Here is a 19,229-nt window from a genome sequence, read left to right on the forward strand (position 1 = left end):
GCAGGCAGGATTTGAGATTTCTTTATTTTTTTTCTTTTCTCATCATACTTTTCAATAACGTGTTGCATGTCGCCAGTTTTCTCACACAGACACATTCAGCTTCCAGATCTTTCTTGGCACCCATCACCAGTCAAGTTGCATTTCCACCTGTGTCCTGCTGATGCAGCTGCTGAAAAATATTTCAATGCCAAGCGCACTGTTATGATGATACCTTACATACCACATTTTGTTTGCCAAATCTGACTTTTAATCACTCTCTTTCTGTGATGCCAGTATAATTATAAATGAATGCACTGCAGAGAGGTGGAACATATCTGGTGTGATTGAAGCATTGCATCAGTCAGTGTGTTTCTCTTGTTGTTGATACTGTGTACTGGATACAAGATGTCAGAATGGCCTGTATAGGTCTTTGTTAAGGTCAGTGAAAATGTGCAGCGAGAATGTAAGTTTCTATCTATCGACATGCTTTCTTTGAGTTGTAAAATGTTACTACAGGGTTTAGGGTTTGGGCTTGATGACAAAGCCACAGTTTTATTCCATTCTGAATAGGCTTGATGTCAGAAATGCTTCAATAGTAAGGAATGGAAAATATCTACAGATGCACACACTAGCATGACAAACGCACAAACAGCCACAGTGCACGCTGGACTCTAATGATGGATGGACGGACTAATGATGGATGTACTTCCATTATCAGAATCAAACTGAACATTGAGCCAAAACAATTACAAAGCAGCAAATGTTTGCAAAAAAAAAAGTGTGGATATTAACATAGCATTGAAAATAGCTGCAATCCTGCGTACACGAGCCAGCTAACCAGAGGAATTGTGATTCCAGTTTGTTTCATTGCACACGTGTTTTTCTCTGAAATGATTTACTCGTGAGGAAAGGAAAAAAAAAATGAAATCCATTTCTAGTTAAAATATCTGCACTCAAAACAACAGGCAAGCAAAACAACCTGTATTTATAGCCTCTTGTCTCTGAAAAATATTTGAAGGTTTTGGGCTGTAGCCCAACAGGAAAACAACAATGAATTTCAGGCGACCCAAAGATAAAGCGGTTGTGCAGAGGCTGGTGAGTTTGTTAAATATGCTGACATGGTGTTAACGTGTACAAATACTGCTTGGTGGTAAAATATTCAACAACTGATGTTTCTGACTATCACTGCCATTTGTGTCTTGGGATGTTTTAACTACATCAACTTTTTGAAGAGGTGCAGTGTTAACCCTAATCTAAAACCAAACCACCCTCAGCACGGAGCAGAGTTAAAGAAAAAAAAATCATGTATTAAAATTAGAAGTAAAGTTATGGTAGAGGTTGGTTGTGGGTTTATTTTATACAACTGTCTTCCTTCCCTAAACAGAACTAATTTTTGAAATTCCTGCTTTTGTACATTTGATGATGAGCAATGACATAGACTTGGAGGATGATGTTCAAAATAAAAGCAGGGACAAATAATTTGGGTCTGCTGCTAATTTAAAACACCATATGCCACAGAACACTAGTAAACAGGTTAATTGGAACTTAAATTTGAGGTTATACAAAGCAACATCAGTTCGAATCAGGCTTAATGTCACCATAAACCAATAAAACGTTGCAGTTCATATGGTTTCAGCCATGTTTTTCCTTGGGGTCCACCTTATGATGCACTTTAACAAAAAACGTTGCTTTGTGGAATGGATCGGGAGAAGTCTGTCAGTGATTATCTTTGGCTGGTCATCCTCATTGCAAAATAACAAGTCATTATCAGACTCATCAGATAAGCAGATGTCTGCAAGCTGCTCTGTAAGCGAGAAGACCTCTCTATTGAAACAGTACATTAACACACCATATGCATCGCTTTTTTTAAACACGTAAAATCTAAATGTGGGGTTTATTTCATTCCGGGCTGATGAATTTATTAAAAGATGTTTTATGGTGTAGGTTATGCCTTATAGCAAATCAGCTGCACTTGCATCTAAATGTAAACAAAAGGCTGTAGCTCTATTACCAAAATTAGAAACACAAGAAAGTGCCATCACTCTTAATTTTCTTTGACAGGCCTCATAATATACAAACTAACAGCTATATTTAAGTTATTAAGGATTTTTCTTTCTTTGCTACAGCGTTAGTAAAAGTTGTCTATATTTCAATTAAGAAAATGTTTTTAATAATTCATCAAAAAATAAACGTAAATACGTTTAATATTCAGTATGTGAATGAACATGTTATTGACAATAACATGTATGACAACAAAAAACAAAACACGGATTGGTCCTTTAACTAAAGGTTGCAAAAGGGTTAAAATAAGCCAGATATTGTAACCGGAAGCTCGGTTGGTGGTTCCATTTCCTGAATTTAAGGAGCCGCTCTTCCAGCCCTTATTACCACCACCTCCAAAGTACCCTTGAGCAGAACTTCTGGCGCAACAAACTGCACAATAACTGACCAAATCCAGTTCTGGAGCAGCTCAGGTGGGAATCACCACGTCGCCAAACGTTCACTCTACTTTCCCTGAATAAAAGCGGTTCAGACAGGGACTATTTTTCCTCTCCGCAGAGGTGTACACCGGTCTCACCCTGTCGCAGAGAGCTAATTGGAGTGGCCTCATTTAGCAACACGTCAAAGGGGGACGCGACAACACCGTGTCAGCGCCTCCACAAATCTCCTGCACGGGTCTAAACTTAATAGCATGTCAGAGACCACAACTGATGCAACGGGGGTCACCGTGAGCCTAATGTTTCACTATAACGAACCCTCTCCAAAGCCACGGCAATGGGACCGTGCTGGCAAAGCGGAGATTAATGTCCCAATCAGTGATGTGGTTAAATAAAAAGAGCTGTGAACTATATGAGCTGCAGTCAGGATTATCATAAGGCAGCCAAACACCATTTAGACTATAAAAAAAAATAAATAAAGAAATAAAGAAATTAAAATGTATTTGTGTTGTTTCTTTTCTTACAACTCACAATAGTTTGATATTTTATTTGTAGAGATGGATGGACCCTATTTAGCACATAATACGCAAAGTTGCACCAGAGCAGCTCCGGTCACATGTGGAACCCCTGTGATCAACTCAAACTACAGGTAAGAGCTAATTTCCAAATAATAAATATTTAAAGAAAAAGCTTAAATAATGGATCATAATTCAGGATGAGTCAGAAAATCTATTTTTTAAACAGTTTGATGTAGGTGTGGATGATTTAATTTAAATAGTTAAAGTTTAAGTTAGGCATGCCATAGAGGGATATTTACACATATTTAAATTCATTAATTCATTACATTAATATATTTCCCTTGTGCTGTCTTTGCTGATGGCCTTGAGCTTCTTTCAAATAAAAACAAAAATAAAACCAACAAACAAAACAGAAAAAATAACCAACTGGCGCTTTTCATATGACCAGCCACTTGCCATGCATGAAGATTATAAATCATTTTCTGTAAAAATCAATGTCTGGATTATCGTTGTATGCAAACTTCACTGTGGGATGGATTGCTCCATTACCCAGAGTCTGGCAATGAAATCGTTTTATGGCTGCAAATACGACAGGGTTTCTTGGAGGCGTTCTGAAATGTCTGCATGCCAATAAACGAAAGTGGCCTTGACTTGAATTTGACCTTTTTGTATTAGGACTCTTAAGCTCAGCAGATGGAGGCTGTAGGAGACCAGTTCTTTTGCAAGACATTTCATGACTTGCAACTTGGGGGCGTACATAGCCTCTTAAGTTATTAAACTCTGGAGCTGATAAAAATAGATATCACATGTCCCCCTCTCTCTTGCATAGATCATTTAGCCGGAAACTTAATAGTTAAATCCAACTGCAAATGTTTAACTTATCGATTTAGTTCTCATTGAGTGACGGCAGCTGGGCATGCAGATCAGACTGCTGGCACATGCATGGGCACCTCATCCATCAAGGGGCACGGATTATAGCTTTCTTTCTAATCTTGGACTATACACCGCGTGTCAGTGGCTGCAAGTTTTGTCCAACCAAAAGTTGCATTTATATCTGCACTTGTAATGTTTAAAAACAGGGCAGCCATATTCCGTTTGTCTCTGAAAGGGAAGCTCAACAGAAAAATCCCAAGGAGGTCGAAAATGTCAGGAAGAGGAACCAGAAGTTCCAAAATGCAGCCACTATTGCATTAATACAAGGCTATTCTTATTTGAATTAAACTTTTGCTATATTACTATCGCCTACATCGATTTACTGATGTTGTTTGTAGGTAAAACAAACAATTCTGACTTTTAAATGTGTAAAAAAAAAACATGAACGACCATCCTGTGTGATATTTGATGCGCAGCTGAGCTGCAGAGTGTCTACCTTGGTAACACAAACGTCAGGCTCGGTTTACTGGCCACAAGTGCTGGTAATAAATATTCATGATGCTGGCGCCTGCGCTTTCCCGATATCTGAGTGTTTGTCATTTCCAGACTTGAGCGTAAATACATTTAAAGTGGATGTTTTTCCCTTGCGCTCCTATTTGATCTGGAGTCAGCATCAGCTCTATAGGCAGTCTGATAGGAGACGCGCTGCAGCCTGTCGTCGACTCCTCTTTTTTTACGAGCATTTTATTTTCGACACCAGTTGTGTAGGTTCACTGGAAAGTAATACGACAGAAGCACGAAGTGGAAATTGAACAGCATAGTCAGGGTTCATGCTTTGCACTGGCACGTAAGAGGAGCAGCGCCTGGCTGTTTTGTGGGGATAGAAACGTTGTAGTTTCTGTCTTCAGCAAAAACATGTGCAGGGAAATAAAAAGCAGGATAAACTGAAGTCTGTGGCCATAATGAGGCAAATGACTATCAGTCCAAACAAAACTCCAAATACATTCCTGGAAAGTATTTTTTCCATCATTATCAGCCTGGACTCTAAAGCAAAATTTTACACTCTGAGGGTTTTTTTCAAGTTCAAATGACGGATAAATTGGTTTGTTTTTTTCTTGTTTTGTTTTTTTAGGCTGTATTTTAAAGTCTATCTCTACATTTGTCACACTGGCATCAGTTTTATATTTAAATTTGGCGCACGTGTGGAATATCCCGCCAGCCTAGAAACTACACAGAGCTGAGTTTTAACACATCCACTTTAAACTATTTATATTTCCACTTACATGTGAACATTTTTCTATAAAAGCTGCAAAGTGACTTTTCTCAGACGCATTCACACGGCGCGGGGTGCGTCTTCTTTATAGCAGCGAGGCATCAGCACTGGAAACCCAGATAGATAGTGTTAAATAGAGTCGAAAAAGTCATTTTATTACCATCCTTCATTTATCTCCAAATTTAATAGTCCGTGAAAAGAAAATATGAATACATTTCAATACATTTCAACAAATCATCTAAAGATGGTGGGAGTCGTGGATGTTTTTTTTTTTTCTCTCTCCTTATTTTAGGCTGATAAAGACGCGCGCACACACGCACGCGCACACACACACCTCCACTGCTGCTGGTGCTGCTGCTGCTGCTGTGTGTGTGTGTGTGTGTGTGTGTGTGTGTGTGTGTAGATTCTTTATAAGGTTTAAAATTGCTATTTGCTTCTTTTCGGGTGTGTGGAGCTGTTTTTGACAGAGCTGCAGACTGACAGATCGTGGCTCCGTGCACACTGGCAGTGTTAACCATGATCACTGGCGGCTGCTGATGTGATCTCTGCCTAATGGGGCGGTCAAGCAAGCTGCAGCCAGGAACAATGAGGGGGCCACATTGACTCCTCGGTTCTCCCTTTTAAATCTATGAAATCCGACAAACGCAGGAAAGGAAATAAATTAGATTTGAAAATTAGATTCTCGAACAATTAAGTAACGCAAACTATTCCGGTTTACACCGAGGAACAACCGCCGTGATTAATCGATTTAATTTGCACATTACTGCAGGGCAAAGTGTTGGATGTTAATTTTGGATAAACAGAAGATGCAGAAGGGGAGAGAGTGAATTTGCTTATTATTGACTCACAGGGAAGTTGTGACAGTGCGTTTGGAACATAACCTTTAGCTTTAAATGAGCTGTTGCCTCTGACACACACACACACACACACACACACACACACACACACACACTGCAAAAGCATGCACACACAGTAAAGAGTTAAAATTATTTGTGCAGCTAAACATGCACAAATCCTTTCATTGAAACCGTGCTAAATGCAATAGTGTGCTAGAAAACACACACACACACACACACACACACACACACACACACACACACACACACACCTCTGCTTTAGTCTGCAGCAAATGATTGTATTTTTTATGCAGCCTATAAAGAACCCATTAGTTTCACACAGCACCCATGTTGAGATCACCCTCAAACACCAATGAAACCAATAACCTCCAACGCATTGCATTATTGTATTTTTTAATCCTTTAATATAGTACGAAATGTATCCAAACATTTTTTGTAAACTAAATTTTACATACGAGCGCATTTCTCCATAAATACCGATCATTTCTAACATGTTACCGGTCCTTTACATGCGGATAAATATGGAAAATTGAGCTACTTACATGTAATAATACTTCCTTTCAGACAAAGCAATTGACAGAGATTTTATATTTATCACGTACATAAACAGATTGACACGGAATTTCAGGCTTTCACTACACGATTTATCGACATGACATTAAATAACAACAATGATACTGTGCTACTCAAACTGGACCTTGGACGAAAATGTTGCACTGAATAGGCTACAAAAGCACATTAATACTAAGAGTCGGTTAGGTCGACGTGTAGACTGTAGTAATACTGAATAATTCACATTTGGTTCACAACTATAACATTCTTTTCAATGAAGTCTATTCATCGCAATATTCTTAAAACCATCTCATTTTTCCATATATCTAGGGACCACATTTTCACAAATTCCCTTAAACTGTGATAGAACTATTTACAAAATAAAATATTACATTTTTTCCAACTTGGTGAAATCCTTATGTACAAAAATTCAGGCCCGCAGATAGCATGCGTTTTTGAGATCTCTTTTGAGAAAGTCTCTCAGTAAAAATAAAGACTCAAAGAAATATTTGAGGGGAAAAAAGTTTAACTCGGTGGCTGTCCTCGCCTCCTTTTTGTCCATGCATTCGCTTTCATTGACATTAAGACAGCCTTTAATTGATCGTTTGGGGCCTCCCGTGTTTTCTCAGTCCATGTTTCACTGGCTGACTTTATAAAGTCTTTGATTCCAAGCAGTCTTTTTCTTTTTAAATCTGCAGTCTTTTTTTCGCTTTTCTTTTTTTTCAAAAATATTTACACGTACCATTCATTGAAATTTGACGACAGCGTGCTGTGGCTGGTTGTGTGGTGTACTGCTGAGGCTGCTGGTGATATGGAGCTGCTGCTCTGGTTCTCTGTGGACGGTGATACTATGGTGGGAGGTGTGGAGGACTCGTACCCTGAACTGGCCGCTGGAGATGGCTGCGGCCCCGGATTGGTGGATTCGTGGACCTTCAACAATAATGAAAAAAAGAAACGTTCTTTGAAAAAGCATCCTGCACATGCTGTTTGTACCCTCGTACAAATACATGCCATAAGAAATTAATCAAAACAAATTAAAAGTCCTAATCTGTCTGCAAAATTCTTAAACAAAGCATACCCAAAACATTATTATTCCCATTAAGATCTTAATCTGATTTGTCGGTCAAAAGAAAAGAAAGAAAGTGTCAAAGCAAATTAACTTATGTTTCTCTATTTTCTGGAATAAATGCTGTAACCTCCTCCCCTAATATTACACAATAGAAATATGTCTATATCTTACTTCCAGACTAGATAAACTACACAAACACATTTGAGCAAAATTCACAGTTATAACATTTTATAATTCTGTTAAGACAAGCAAATACAAGGCATCGGGTTTTTACCTTCATGTGTTTTCGGAGGGAGCTGGGATGTGTGTATGACTTGTCGCACATTTTGCAGAGATAGGGCTTGTCCGACGTGTGGACGTGCATGTGTTTCTTGCGATCACTGCTGTTTGCAAACCGCCTGTCGCAGCCTTCAAACTCACACTTAAAAGGCTTCTCACCTAAATAAAGACAAAATAAAAACACACACAACGTTTAACACTGGGTTTCAAAAAAAAAAAAATCCACATTATACAATATTTTATTTCAAGATTTTTTAAAATAATGGTGAAGAATAAAAGGGCTCCTTTTTTTACTTTTATAAATTTGACAAAACTATAATCTACTTACTTACAGACTGCACTGCGAATTAATTGGAGTGAGCCCATTTAGACTCGTGAATTAATTCATTTAATTAAATTTAAATGTGTATCACAAATAACATAAAATAACAAGACTCTAAAAAAAAAAAAAAAAAAAGAAGAAGCAGCAAATGAAATATTTTCTGTTGACAACTGTACTGAATCACATGCCAGTGAAGGAGACTCCAGCTGCCTAATAAATAATAAGCCGGATCGCATGCATATTTTGGATGGGACATTGTCAGCATTGGATTTTGGCAGTAAAAAGCGCTCAATCTGTGCGGATCTTACCCGTGTGAGTCCTTTTGTGAATTTTTAGATTTTCCGATCGAGCAAATACTTTGCCACAGCCGGGGAACGGACACGGAAAGGGCTTTTCTCCGGTGTGTACTCTGATATGATTTACAAGTTTGTATTTGGCTTTGAATGGCTTTCCTTCTCTGGCGCATTCCTCCCAGAAGCAGATGTGGTTGGTCTGCTCCGGTCCCCCCACATGCTCCACCGTCAGATGGGTCACGAGCTCGTGCATCGTGCTAAAAGTTTTGTTGCACGACTTTTTGGGATTTGTCAGCTGCTCCGGCTCGACCCACTTACAGATGAGCTCTTGCTTGATCGGCTGCCTCATGTATCGAAAGAAGGCCCCGGCTCCGTGGTGTGCGGCCATATTCATGTTCATGGGGCCGTAGCCGTGCAGCTGGGTCGATGCGTAGTGGTCGGACCGCGGGCTCGTAACGTGGCCGTACTGGTCGGCCCGTCCGTACATGTCCCCCGAGAAGCCCAGCCGCATCTGGCTGTTGACCACGTTGGAAGACGCATGGCTCGCCGCTTGCTCGTGGAGCCCCGGGAAGAGCAGGTGCCCCGCTGCATCTGAGTGTCCATGTGGCCCTGCGAAACTTCCGGAGGCGAACAAACTGTGCTGCGCCCCGGTGGCATCCCCGAAACCCCGATTTCTGAAGAGAAAGTCCCTGGTGGAGTTGAAAGCCGCCGTGGAGTAAGAGCCAACGTGGGTCGGGTGGTGATGGTGTCCCAGGGCGGCTGCTGCGTAGCCGGGCGCCTGGGAGGAAAACGCCGTTTGTCCGGAGCCAATATCGTGGGAGCTGTGGTTTATTTTGAAGGCGCCCATCCCATCCGCGAACGGATTTATCCCCAACGCCACTTCTCTCTCTGTGACTTCGCCTGTTGAGTGATGCCGTGAGGAGCCGAAAGTAGTGACTCCTATGGTGGGATACTGCGGTCCTGCGTCCAAGAGCATCTTCAGTCTAGACTCGCCGAGACGACTGAGAGCAGAAATCACAAAATCACGCACAGATATTCTTCCTCCCCCTCTCTCTATCTCTTGGACCTCACTCGACTGAGCAAACTCTCAAATCCACCGATTTTCTGTTTACTTTTTAAGACGCGAGGAATTCCCCTATACCGTTCATCCGATGCACGCGTAAAATCATGTATATACATGCAATATTGTCTTTTGCGGTTTATCTTCCTGTGGCGCAACTTTCACCTCCTCAGTCAGGCGGTGAGCTCTAGACTGATAGTCGCAATCATTCCTGCAGATAAATGAATTGAAAAGACAACACAGTCCAGCCCTGATGAATGGGAGAGGAGGGGGGTAGTCATGTGGCCCCGGAGCGGCGCGCTCATTGGCGGAGCCCCTTTCCCCCCAATAACATCCACTCACCAAATAACAATCCACGGTGCAGGGCCCACACTTCTATTGGCCTCTTTGCATCATCAATCCCAGATATTGTGAGATTGCTGACTGTGAATTTGGTTAAAAGGCTGAATAACAGCAAAACAAAAAGTTGAGAAACGCAAGACAACCGGCCCCCGTAGAAAGTCAGAGCACGTTCTGCAGCCACGCACTGAAAGAAGGTGTTAATAAAGAAAATGTGTCAGACTGTCTTTGTTAACACGGGGACATTACTACCAAGCAAACCGTTTAGTGTAGTAATTGGTGACGTTTTGTGCAATTAATCAGCCCGACTATCTATCTCTCTATCTCTCTATCTCTCTCTCTTTATTGCAACTACCATGGACTGGCAGGAGGGTGAAGTAAATCCTTATAGCTTTCAAAGGTGGACCCTCATTATGCGTGTCAGGTACAGGTATGCAGACAAGAGTTTTACGTCTTTTCTCAGGAAGTCCCTTGGGAAACCCTGAGGTTTGATATGAAGTCTACCCACTGTCATCGCTCCCTTTAAAGGCCTGTTATTATCAACTTATCCCTTTCATTCAGGAAGGGAATCCACATAACTGTTTTGTTGCCTGGTGTTGTCTTGTGCGCACTCTGTGTGTTTTGTAGCTCTGTCTCCCTTGAACACAATGTTTCTGCGTCCGCTGGAGCTCACACCCGTGGAACATCTGTGCTTTAGATTTCCACATCATCGTGCTCTCCAGCAGCACCCCACGTTCATAAAGGTTACCTTGAATATATAGGCCAGTATTTAACTTGGATGCACTAGTATGCCTAATGTATCCATCACGCTTTGGCTGTGCTTGTGCAACTTACTCATTTTTTTCTTCTTCTTGCAGGCCAGTGATGCATAGCCTGTGTGCAAAACGTTGTGGGTTGTCGAAGTTATCAAGTGGGATTTGCGGCGCTCTCTGCAGGAACCTCCGGCTGCTAGAGTTCAAAGCCACATGCACAGACGTGCCATGCAAACCATTAAAATATCTTCTTGGCAACTAGGCTAGTTTCTACAAGGCATTCTCCAAGTCAGTCTTAGGAGACCGAGGAAAGAGGGGAAGTTTTGTTGTTCTCAACTTAACAAGTAGACCTACAACTTGATCCGACGTTTTAGGTAGCCCACTACTCTGCCATGCAAAATTTGGAGGGATCTTTCAACAGGTGGAAAACGGTAAGAAAGGCAAATCATTGAACAAGTCAAGACTGGAATTCATATACTCAGACTTGCAACAAGTGAGGCAAGATTGGAAATTGTGTTCCAAGAAAGGAGCTGTTGGAACTATACATAACTTTGCAAGTGTATTTAAAGTGTCTATGATACTTATGTGTCTCAAAGTGATTCTAACATATTTAACTTGTATGCGTAAAATATGCGTCTTGATTAAAAGGCCAATAACCGTTTAGTGTCATGATCCTAATGTGCTGGAAGCATACTGTAAAATATAAAATGGCTTCCAGGAGCTATTTAGGATTTACAGTGAAAGCCACTTAGCCAAAGCAGCAAAAGCAGCGTTTTATGAGACCTCTCTGCGATATTCAGCTCTTTTTGTTGTTGTTTGGGATCTCATACAACTCCCCTGCTTACTTGTCTTCAAGAGTGAGTGCATGCACAACTTGGACCAGAAATAGCACTTCAAAGTTTTGCATTACGCTGGTGCGGTGATGCCTCTGAAGGCTACAGCTGTGAGCCTCATGAACCCCATGCGCAAAGGCCATTTAATAAACATCTTTTGGATCCGTCATGTCTCAAAATATTGACTCAATTTCTAACGTGCTGGATATGACGCTGTCAGCAACGATTTTGACAAGTCAATTCAGAGAAATAACCAAGAGGAATAACGTTGTATTTATTTTTTCTCATATAAGAATATGAGCCAAGTGAGTAAGTGTCCTATTATTCAGCATATTCAAGGCAATTGCTTTGGTTTAAATATGAAAACAACATATATTCAGTCTTCCAAAAACACAAGTTCACATCATGTCCAGTTGATTTTTTTATCAACGAAAATTTAAAGATCGTGATTAAATATTTTATGGTTAAATATTAACGACCGCCTGTGACAATAAATTCAGGCTGTAGTCCCACAACCCCCACATATTACTTCACCGTAGAAGTTAAATAACACATTAACACACTTCATGTTTGACATCTAAGTGATCACCACTCTATGTGACCGTCTTTAAGGTCACAGTAATTTATTTTTTGTCTCCAACTGCAAAGATTAAGTGTTCAGTCCAAACAACCCCCCCAAAATTTGCAGCGGTCGGTAACACAATTTTGGTTGCAACACACCAGATATAACTCAAAACACTTGAAACAATAAAGTCACATGTGTTAAAGTAATAACTGTTAATTATATAAGTATCACTATGGCAAGACAAAAAAAAAAAATCTAAATTTGCTATTTGTGATATTCAAGTAAATTAGTAAAATATTTCGGCCATTCATGTTTGTTACAGAGACGAACAATGTCCACCGTACTGCAGACTGTAAACCGTGTACAGTAAAATCCAAACATTACTCGATATTTTAATGACTACACATTGGATTTTATAAATAGTCCTGGTTTAAAAAGACAAAGTCCATGGAAAAAATAACCATGAGTGACTGGTAAATCATTTATATGGCATGTTGTTAGGATTAGAATAACTAATATCTCTCATTTAAGCACTCAAACAAAAAGAATAAAGGAATCACTAAGCTCAAGTACTACACTTTGTAGGATAATATTGTAGTAACCGATACTTACAGTGCACACACGTTTTATTTTGAACTTAAGTCTGCAACGGCACTACCTCCTGTGACCCTCAGCTGCTGCCGTCCTGGGTCTAAAGCAAAATTACCCCGGATCATAACAACAGGTCCCGTCCATTAAATTTTTTTTTCCTCGGGACAATGGCCGCAGCTCGCCCTATTCACACTTCCTACACACACCGATCCCAGCGAGCAGAGCGCGGAGTCAGCACTGTAGTGCGCGCTGAAGAGCTAACGACTGGATATGTAAATATGGGTATTTATCTTAGCGCATAATAATGGTATGTACTCCGGACTATTTTAAACTCCCACGTGGAGTTTTCCTTTGGTTAAGTTGACAAGTTTTGTCTCCGCTCACGCCGATCTTTTACGTGCGTAAAGTTGTGCGTAATTTGTGCGTAAAGTTGTCCTTCACACGTTGCGAGGCAAAATGAAGATATCACTGCATTATTTATGATCCTTACAACTTTTATAGGGACAATATGCATACTCTTGCGAGGCAGTCTGTTTTGTAATTGCATAATCAAAGTGGGGAAATTGGTCTTTCATAGCCGCGCAGCCTTTGTTCGCTTTGACAAAAGAAAGACGACTGTATATCTGGATCAACTTTTTAGGAGTTTTATTGTACAATAACCTTTGCATAACAACTATTTTTCTCAAGCGTTGCCTGAGGCACTGCGCATGCGTGCTGGCTGCTCGCTGTCACTAAGACATTTTTCTTCACGTTGGAAACTGTCACTGGTGACGTCAATCAGCGAGCTCTGACCAATTAGAGCGCAGGGTGATTGTTTAGCTCCACGGGCTGCAGCGCCTACCATGAATCTCTATTCAGTATCAAAGCGTCCTGCTGCTGCCTCTCAACCGAATGGGATTCCATGTAGTCTGCAGATAGACTTAACTTTATAAAGTCTTTTTTCTTTATTTTTCATTGCGATTAAAATATATTTGTCATCATCATTATTATTTTGCCTGCTGTCAAGTTATTCTAAAATTAGGAAGTAATGAGCGTGGATGCATTGGGAAGCCCCGTGATGGACCCTACGTTTTCCAAACGGAACACGGCGCTGAGATTAGTTGACTTGGCAGGGGCTCACCACCATCACCATCATCACCACCATACCCCTCAGAGCGTGACAGGCTTCCCGGGGTTCAGCAGCCATCCACACTCAATGGCTCACTCGCACCCTGGGGAGATTACTGCGGAACCCCGCCTGGGGCCGAGTCCATTCGGGCCAGAACACATGGGGCACTCCGCGGCCCTCAAAATCAGCCCAGCCCATCATTATCCCCACCACCATCACCACCACCACAATCATCATATGGCAGGCCACAGTGAAGTGGTCTCCAGTCAAACGGGAGCTTTTGGCCCGGTTCAGGCGACATCGGTCCCCTATTCTATGTCTCACACGGCCCAGGCTTTATCCGCAGGTAGGGATTTCCTCATCCGGAGAGATCTGACAGCTCAAGCCATGCCAGTACTGACTGACCAGACTGCTGGTTCAGCCTCTCACCACGGAATGTTTGTCTCAACAACAGGTAGCTATCCCGGACACTATGGTCATCACCCTGACGCTGGGAACCATACCCTCTTCTCTGGACTCCATCACGACCAGCCTTCTAGCGGATCACCGGGTGGCCAAGCGTTGAATGGACAAATAAGGTTAGGACTACCTGGAGAAATGTATGTAAGGTCTGATCACTTGAGTCAAGTAGCAAGCTCCAGGGCTGATCCGTTCTCCGCCTCGCCTTTGCATGGCTACGGTGGTCTGAATCTGAACATGAATCTTAGCGCTCACCACCACCACCACCACGGAGCCGGTGCCTTTTTTCGCTACATGAGGCAGCCGATAAAGCAAGAGCTGATTTGCAAGTGGCTGGAGCCGGAGCACTCGCCGAAGAAACTTTGCTCTAAAACTTACAGCACCATGCATGAACTGGTAACGCATGTGACGGTGGAGCACGTCGGAGGACCAGAGCAGGCGAACCATATATGTTTTTGGGAAGAGTGTCCGAGGGAAGGCAAACCATTTAAAGCCAAGTACAAACTTGTAAATCACATTCGAGTGCACACCGGGGAGAAACCGTTTCCATGCCCATTCCCAGGCTGTGGGAAAGTGTTTGCAAGATCCGAGAATCTTAAGATTCACAAAAGGACGCACACAGGTCAGTGGCTATGTATTCGTAAAAAGGAAAATGCAGAAATGTTGGAAATGCGCTATAATGTGTTAAAGCAAATGATCGCATGTTGAAAATCAAATGTCGGCTCTGCATACTATCCAGACACTAGTTAAGTCACGTTTTGCATAATTTTCAGCTTATTTTTAATGAGCTTTAATTAAAATATCTTTGATTTTACGCATTAAAAATATACACTGATGAGCCATGCCAATTAATCAGCCTGTGCTGCTGTCACATCAGCACGCAACAGCTACTGGGCCACCTGTTTGCCAGGAGTTGCATCAGTACAAGTTTTTACAAATGGTTTGGGGATTATGGTACAGCTCACTCAGGCGTTTGACGGTTCAACCTCTTGTTTACACCACAGCACAAAGACTGAGGCCCACGTCAGATCTTGTCCATGTAGCTTAGTGCACGCCAGACATGACTGCTGTGGCAAAGTTGCAAAGGTGCATCTTCACGTTCAGTGTCACTGATATGATGATATGGTGGTGATGCTTTTATTTTTATTTTCCAGCCACTTGCTGCTCTCTTTAATAGCACTCATATTCATAATAACAGCTGGTTGGAGTCATTGCAATATTACATTTAAAGCTACACAGAAGGGAGTGTTTTTATTTTACAGTCGAGTATTGAAGCCTTATAATAACCTTATTTCTTAGTGATGTGACATGTATGCATGGTGAAATAATAAGCATGCCATTGGAATGACCAGCTCTTTGATAGCCTGTGGCCAAAGCAACAAGTTGACAAGTGCAGGCGGCTAAAATAATTCACCAACAGGTTGGCAGAGGCTGACTGCGTCTGTAATGACTGACGTGTGCACAATGCAGCTCCTTGATTTTCACTTTAAAAACATATAATAGCCCAATACGACTCCTTGCGTCTGTGGCCCAGTGACGTGCTGTGGAGCTAGTGAGAGAAGAAGAAGAAAAAAAAAAAAAAAGGCCTCAAAATGTCGAGTCAGACTTGTAAATGAATACAATGATTACATTCCTTTTTTTTATAGCGATGGCTGCATGGCACTCCCCCCTCTGCTCCGTTTCTGCACCCTATGTATTATTCATATAATTTGCTCACATTACCTAAGTACAAATCTGTTAAATTATTTCTGTGTGTTGACTCCCAAGGGGCCTGGTCTTTGGTATCATGTTTAAAACCTATCCGAAAGTGTGGTTATGACTGGGGCTGCCCCTGGGGTCTGTTCCTCGACGGTTTCTTGTACTACACTAATATCCTTGATTGGCTCTCTCAACCCAACAGCTGAAGGTCAAATTGATATTCAACCCGCAAGTGTAATTAGACAGAGGCAATTACATATTCTCAAAAGCTTTAATCGGAGAAGAAAAATCAGCAGTGGATGATTTCCGTGTAATTTATTCAGATTGTCTTTTTTCTCTCTTTTTTTTTTTTTTTTTTTTTTGCCTTGTCATAATCAGGTAGAAATACTTGTTATTAAGACGCAAAAATTAGAACCTAGTCCATAACCATTTTGCAGGATTTTCAAATAGCAGACAGGCTGCCGTTAGCACACAGTAGGTGAAGCCTGGCTGTGGCGATACTTTCATTTATCATGCTTTTCAGTTGGTTTTAGGCCTGCTATGTCTGTGCTCATAGCTTGTCTGTTTTGACGTATGCCTTGATGCATGCAGACGCCAGGTATAGACCCAGGACAGTAGGGGTTCAGCCCTCCTGTTTACACCAGACTGAGACTCATGGCAGGGCTGTCCAAACAGGCAAACTTTTAAAAGTGCAAGTGGGGGGTAAAGGTGTGTTTACTGTAAATACAAAAAAATATATAATCTAAATCAGAAAAAAAAGATATATATATATGAAAATAACAAGAAGATGGCTAATAAAAGTGGCTGTAATTGTACCAGCTTTAAAAATAAAAACCTTTTTTTTTTTTTTAGTCACAGATACTTGGTGCTTAGTTTATTCTAAGCCCATTTGTGCCCATACTATGGCTACCCACATTGTTAGTGTATTTAAAGATTGGAGTTTTATCTCACTATCAGTCTTCTAGAAAATTGGGAGGATGTGCCTAACATAAATAAATAATGAAACAAATAACCTGATTTTTTATTTGAATCCATTGATATATATTGTATTGTGTCACCCTTCCTGTTAACAGGTGAGAAGCCCTTCAAATGTGAGTTTGACGGCTGCGACAGACGCTTCGCCAACAGCAGTGACCGGAAAAAGCACTCCCACGTCCACACCAGCGATAAGCCCTACAACTGCAAAGTGAGAGGCTGCGATAAGTCCTACACACACCCCAGCTCCCTGAGGAAACACATGAAGGTGCACTGCAAGTCCCCCCCGCCCAGCTCAGGCTACGAGTCATCCACCCCGTCCCTGGTCTCCCCCTCCTCAGACTTGGGCCGGGAGCCAGGAGGCTCATCGGTGCTGTCGGAGCCGGTGGGAGCCTCCCAGCCCGCGAATTTAAGTGAATGGTACGTGTGCCACAGTTCAGGTGCCAGCGGCGCCCAGACACCGCCCAGCGGGCCCTCCACACCCGACCCCACAGACGAGCCACCTTACAGAAACCCAGAACCGAGGGACGCGTTTTAACCCAATTGGACTCAAACAAAACGCGGTGTCACAAGTGAGAGAACATTTCCAAAAGCTCAACTATTAAAAATGGTTTTGGCTTTTGGTGCCTATACGCCTGTGAAGGCCCACTGGTCCCCCCCCTTTTTTTTTTGGATGAGCCACCAAACAGACACCCAGAGCCAAGAGACGCGTTTTAACCACATTGGAAGGAAAATGTGCAAACCTTAAAGACGTGCTAATTTCTAGGCACAATAAAAGAATATATTTTCAAACCTCAGCGACTCAAAATGGTTGGCTCAGTGCCTACACGCCCTGACGGCCCACTGCTCCACTTGTGGAGAGAGTCGTGTAAATCCGTTAGAAGATGTGGTACTTTATTGTAGGCTAGGCATGTTGGTGTAAAATTATTTTGTAAATTCGAGTTCTGACTTCAATATGTTTTTATTTATTTTTCAATCTGATCTTGAAGGATTTTTTTGTAGGCCTATTATCGAACCAAAGTGCATGTTTCAGTTAGGGCATAAATGTACATTTGTAAATTTTGTAAGTTTCGATGTGTTGATGTTGATAGTTTTGTAAGGATCTGTCTCAAAGCAGTTTCTTACCGATTACTGCAGTTATTTGTACAAACATTTTATGTTTACAGCATTTTTCTTTCCATTTGTGCAGAGGGTCAACAATCGAGCTGTTTCATAAGCCTGCAGTATTTGATATACGACCGTGAAATTATAAATGTTTTATCAAAGTGGGCATTTTGTGGTTTTGTATCATTGTCGTCAATATATATATTTTTTTCTTTTTGAATATCTGAAATCCAGCGGCACTCAAAATGCGTACCGAATTGCCTTGTAATTTGTGAGTATTTTGAATAAATCTTGTATGACTAAAGTGAAAACTTTGCTGAGCCATTCGGGTCTATATGGAATTTCCAGCCGGTGATCTATTATCTTAAAATGTATCTTTTTTTTTCTGAGGAATATCTGAAAAATTTCTCCTTTTTTATGTCTTAATACAACATTTCCATAAAAAAACTGTTGCTCCCTGTACACACCGCTTGTAGGAAAGCTCCAGTCATAACACAGCTCTACCCATGTCTACTTTTCAGATGCTATAATTTAAAGAAATAAAATGTAATGTCCCTTACATTACATTTAAAGATTTTATTTCTTAAGTGTTTCTCGGAAAAAAAAAAAAACTTAAATTGCGCTCCACTTGTGTTAAAGTCTTACTTTCTCAGCTGAGACTGTGGTCTGATGCAGTTTGATGAAGGGCTACAATATTCTGATCCAGACTTCAAAGGGCGTTTCGTACAAAGAGCCATTTTTTCACGACGGTGAATCCTCATGGTGAATTAAGATTTCTATAGCAATAGCCAAGTCAAACTCAAATGATATGGGGCCAAGTCCGTGGACTCAAAAGCCCGCTCTAAAGAATGTAATATTTGCTTCCCATGGGGTAGGAAACGGTAATCTATGTCCTTTATATTGCAGACGAGGGCAGTATAAAGAAGAAAAATATATTCTTTTGCTGCAGACCTACTTTACGACAATCAAAGGAGAAGCCGCTAAAACGCAGTTGTCCCACACCATAATAGACTTGCACTGCTAGAGAACTGAACTGCTCAATGGATACCTTTAATCATAATCATATTTTAGGCTCTATACATGAAATATGTAAAACCATTAAAGCTTCGTTGCCTATAATGATAACTGCACATGTTCGCAATAGACATGTAAATTAATTCGCTTTAAGCTTTTTTTTTTATAACTTTTTTTTCTTACTTTTTTTTATTAGTATAAAATAAAGTGAAACGTAAAATGAGTCTGAAGAGGGGTGAAAACATGCAGCTAACCGAAAAACCCGAAGAGCTCTGATG

At 41.2% G+C, this 19,229-nt stretch overlaps 2 protein-coding genes across 3 annotated transcripts; one reads left to right on the top strand and one right to left on the bottom strand.

Annotated features, from left to right (window-relative positions):
• Nucleotides 1-6,314: 6,314 nt before the first annotated feature.
• Nucleotides 6,315-9,745, bottom strand: zic1 (zic family member 1 (odd-paired homolog, Drosophila)). Its single transcript, XM_051410584.1, has 3 exons — nucleotides 8,469-9,745; nucleotides 7,834-7,997; nucleotides 6,315-7,420 (listed from the first exon to the last, which is right to left on the bottom strand). Exons 1-3 carry the CDS (start codon nucleotides 9,427-9,429, stop codon nucleotides 7,223-7,225), a joined length of 1,323 nt encoding a protein of 440 aa, XP_051266544.1. The 5' UTR covers nucleotides 9,430-9,745; the 3' UTR covers nucleotides 6,315-7,222.
• A 1,316-nt stretch (nucleotides 9,746-11,061) lies between these two features.
• On the top strand, nucleotides 11,062-18,248 carry zic4 (zic family member 4). Of its 2 annotated transcripts, XM_051410579.1 has the most exons (3): nucleotides 11,062-14,047; nucleotides 14,156-14,782; nucleotides 16,932-18,248. In XM_051410579.1, the coding sequence occupies exons 1-3, from the start codon at nucleotides 13,621-13,623 to the stop codon at nucleotides 17,369-17,371; spliced, it is 1,494 nt and encodes a 497-aa protein (XP_051266539.1). In that variant the 5' UTR covers nucleotides 11,062-13,620; the 3' UTR covers nucleotides 17,372-18,248. The 2 variants fall into 2 exon arrangements, with proteins under 2 accessions (XP_051266539.1, XP_051266538.1); XM_051410578.1 differs by having other exon boundaries at nucleotides 11,063-14,782.
• The last annotated feature ends 981 nt before the right edge of the window (nucleotides 18,249-19,229 follow it).

The sequence above is a fragment of the Dicentrarchus labrax genome, unplaced genomic scaffold (genome assembly GCF_905237075.1).
Source record: "Dicentrarchus labrax unplaced genomic scaffold, dlabrax2021, whole genome shotgun sequence".
NCBI lineage: Eukaryota > Metazoa > Chordata > Actinopteri > Moronidae > Dicentrarchus > Dicentrarchus labrax.

Bases quoted from the DNA above. Each gene is read 5' to 3' on its own strand.
- zic4 (XM_051410578.1), top strand. From the start codon at position 13,621: ATGAGCGTGGATGCATTGGGAAGCCCCGTGATGGACCCTACGTTTTCC. The intron at 14,783-16,931 runs GTCAGTGGCTAT...TCCTGTTAACAG, and splicing joins TCACAAAAGGACGCACACAG to GTGAGAAGCCCTTCAAATGT.
- zic1 (XM_051410584.1), bottom strand. From the start codon at position 9,429: ATGCTCTTGGACGCAGGACCGCAGTATCCCACCATAGGAGTCACTACT. The intron at 7,998-8,468 runs GTAAGATCCGCA...GTCTTTATTTAG, and splicing joins TCACAAAAGGACTCACACGG to GTGAGAAGCCTTTTAAGTGT. The intron at 7,421-7,833 runs GTAAAAACCCGA...TTATTGTTGAAG, and splicing joins CCCTCCGAAAACACATGAAG to GTCCACGAATCCACCAATCC.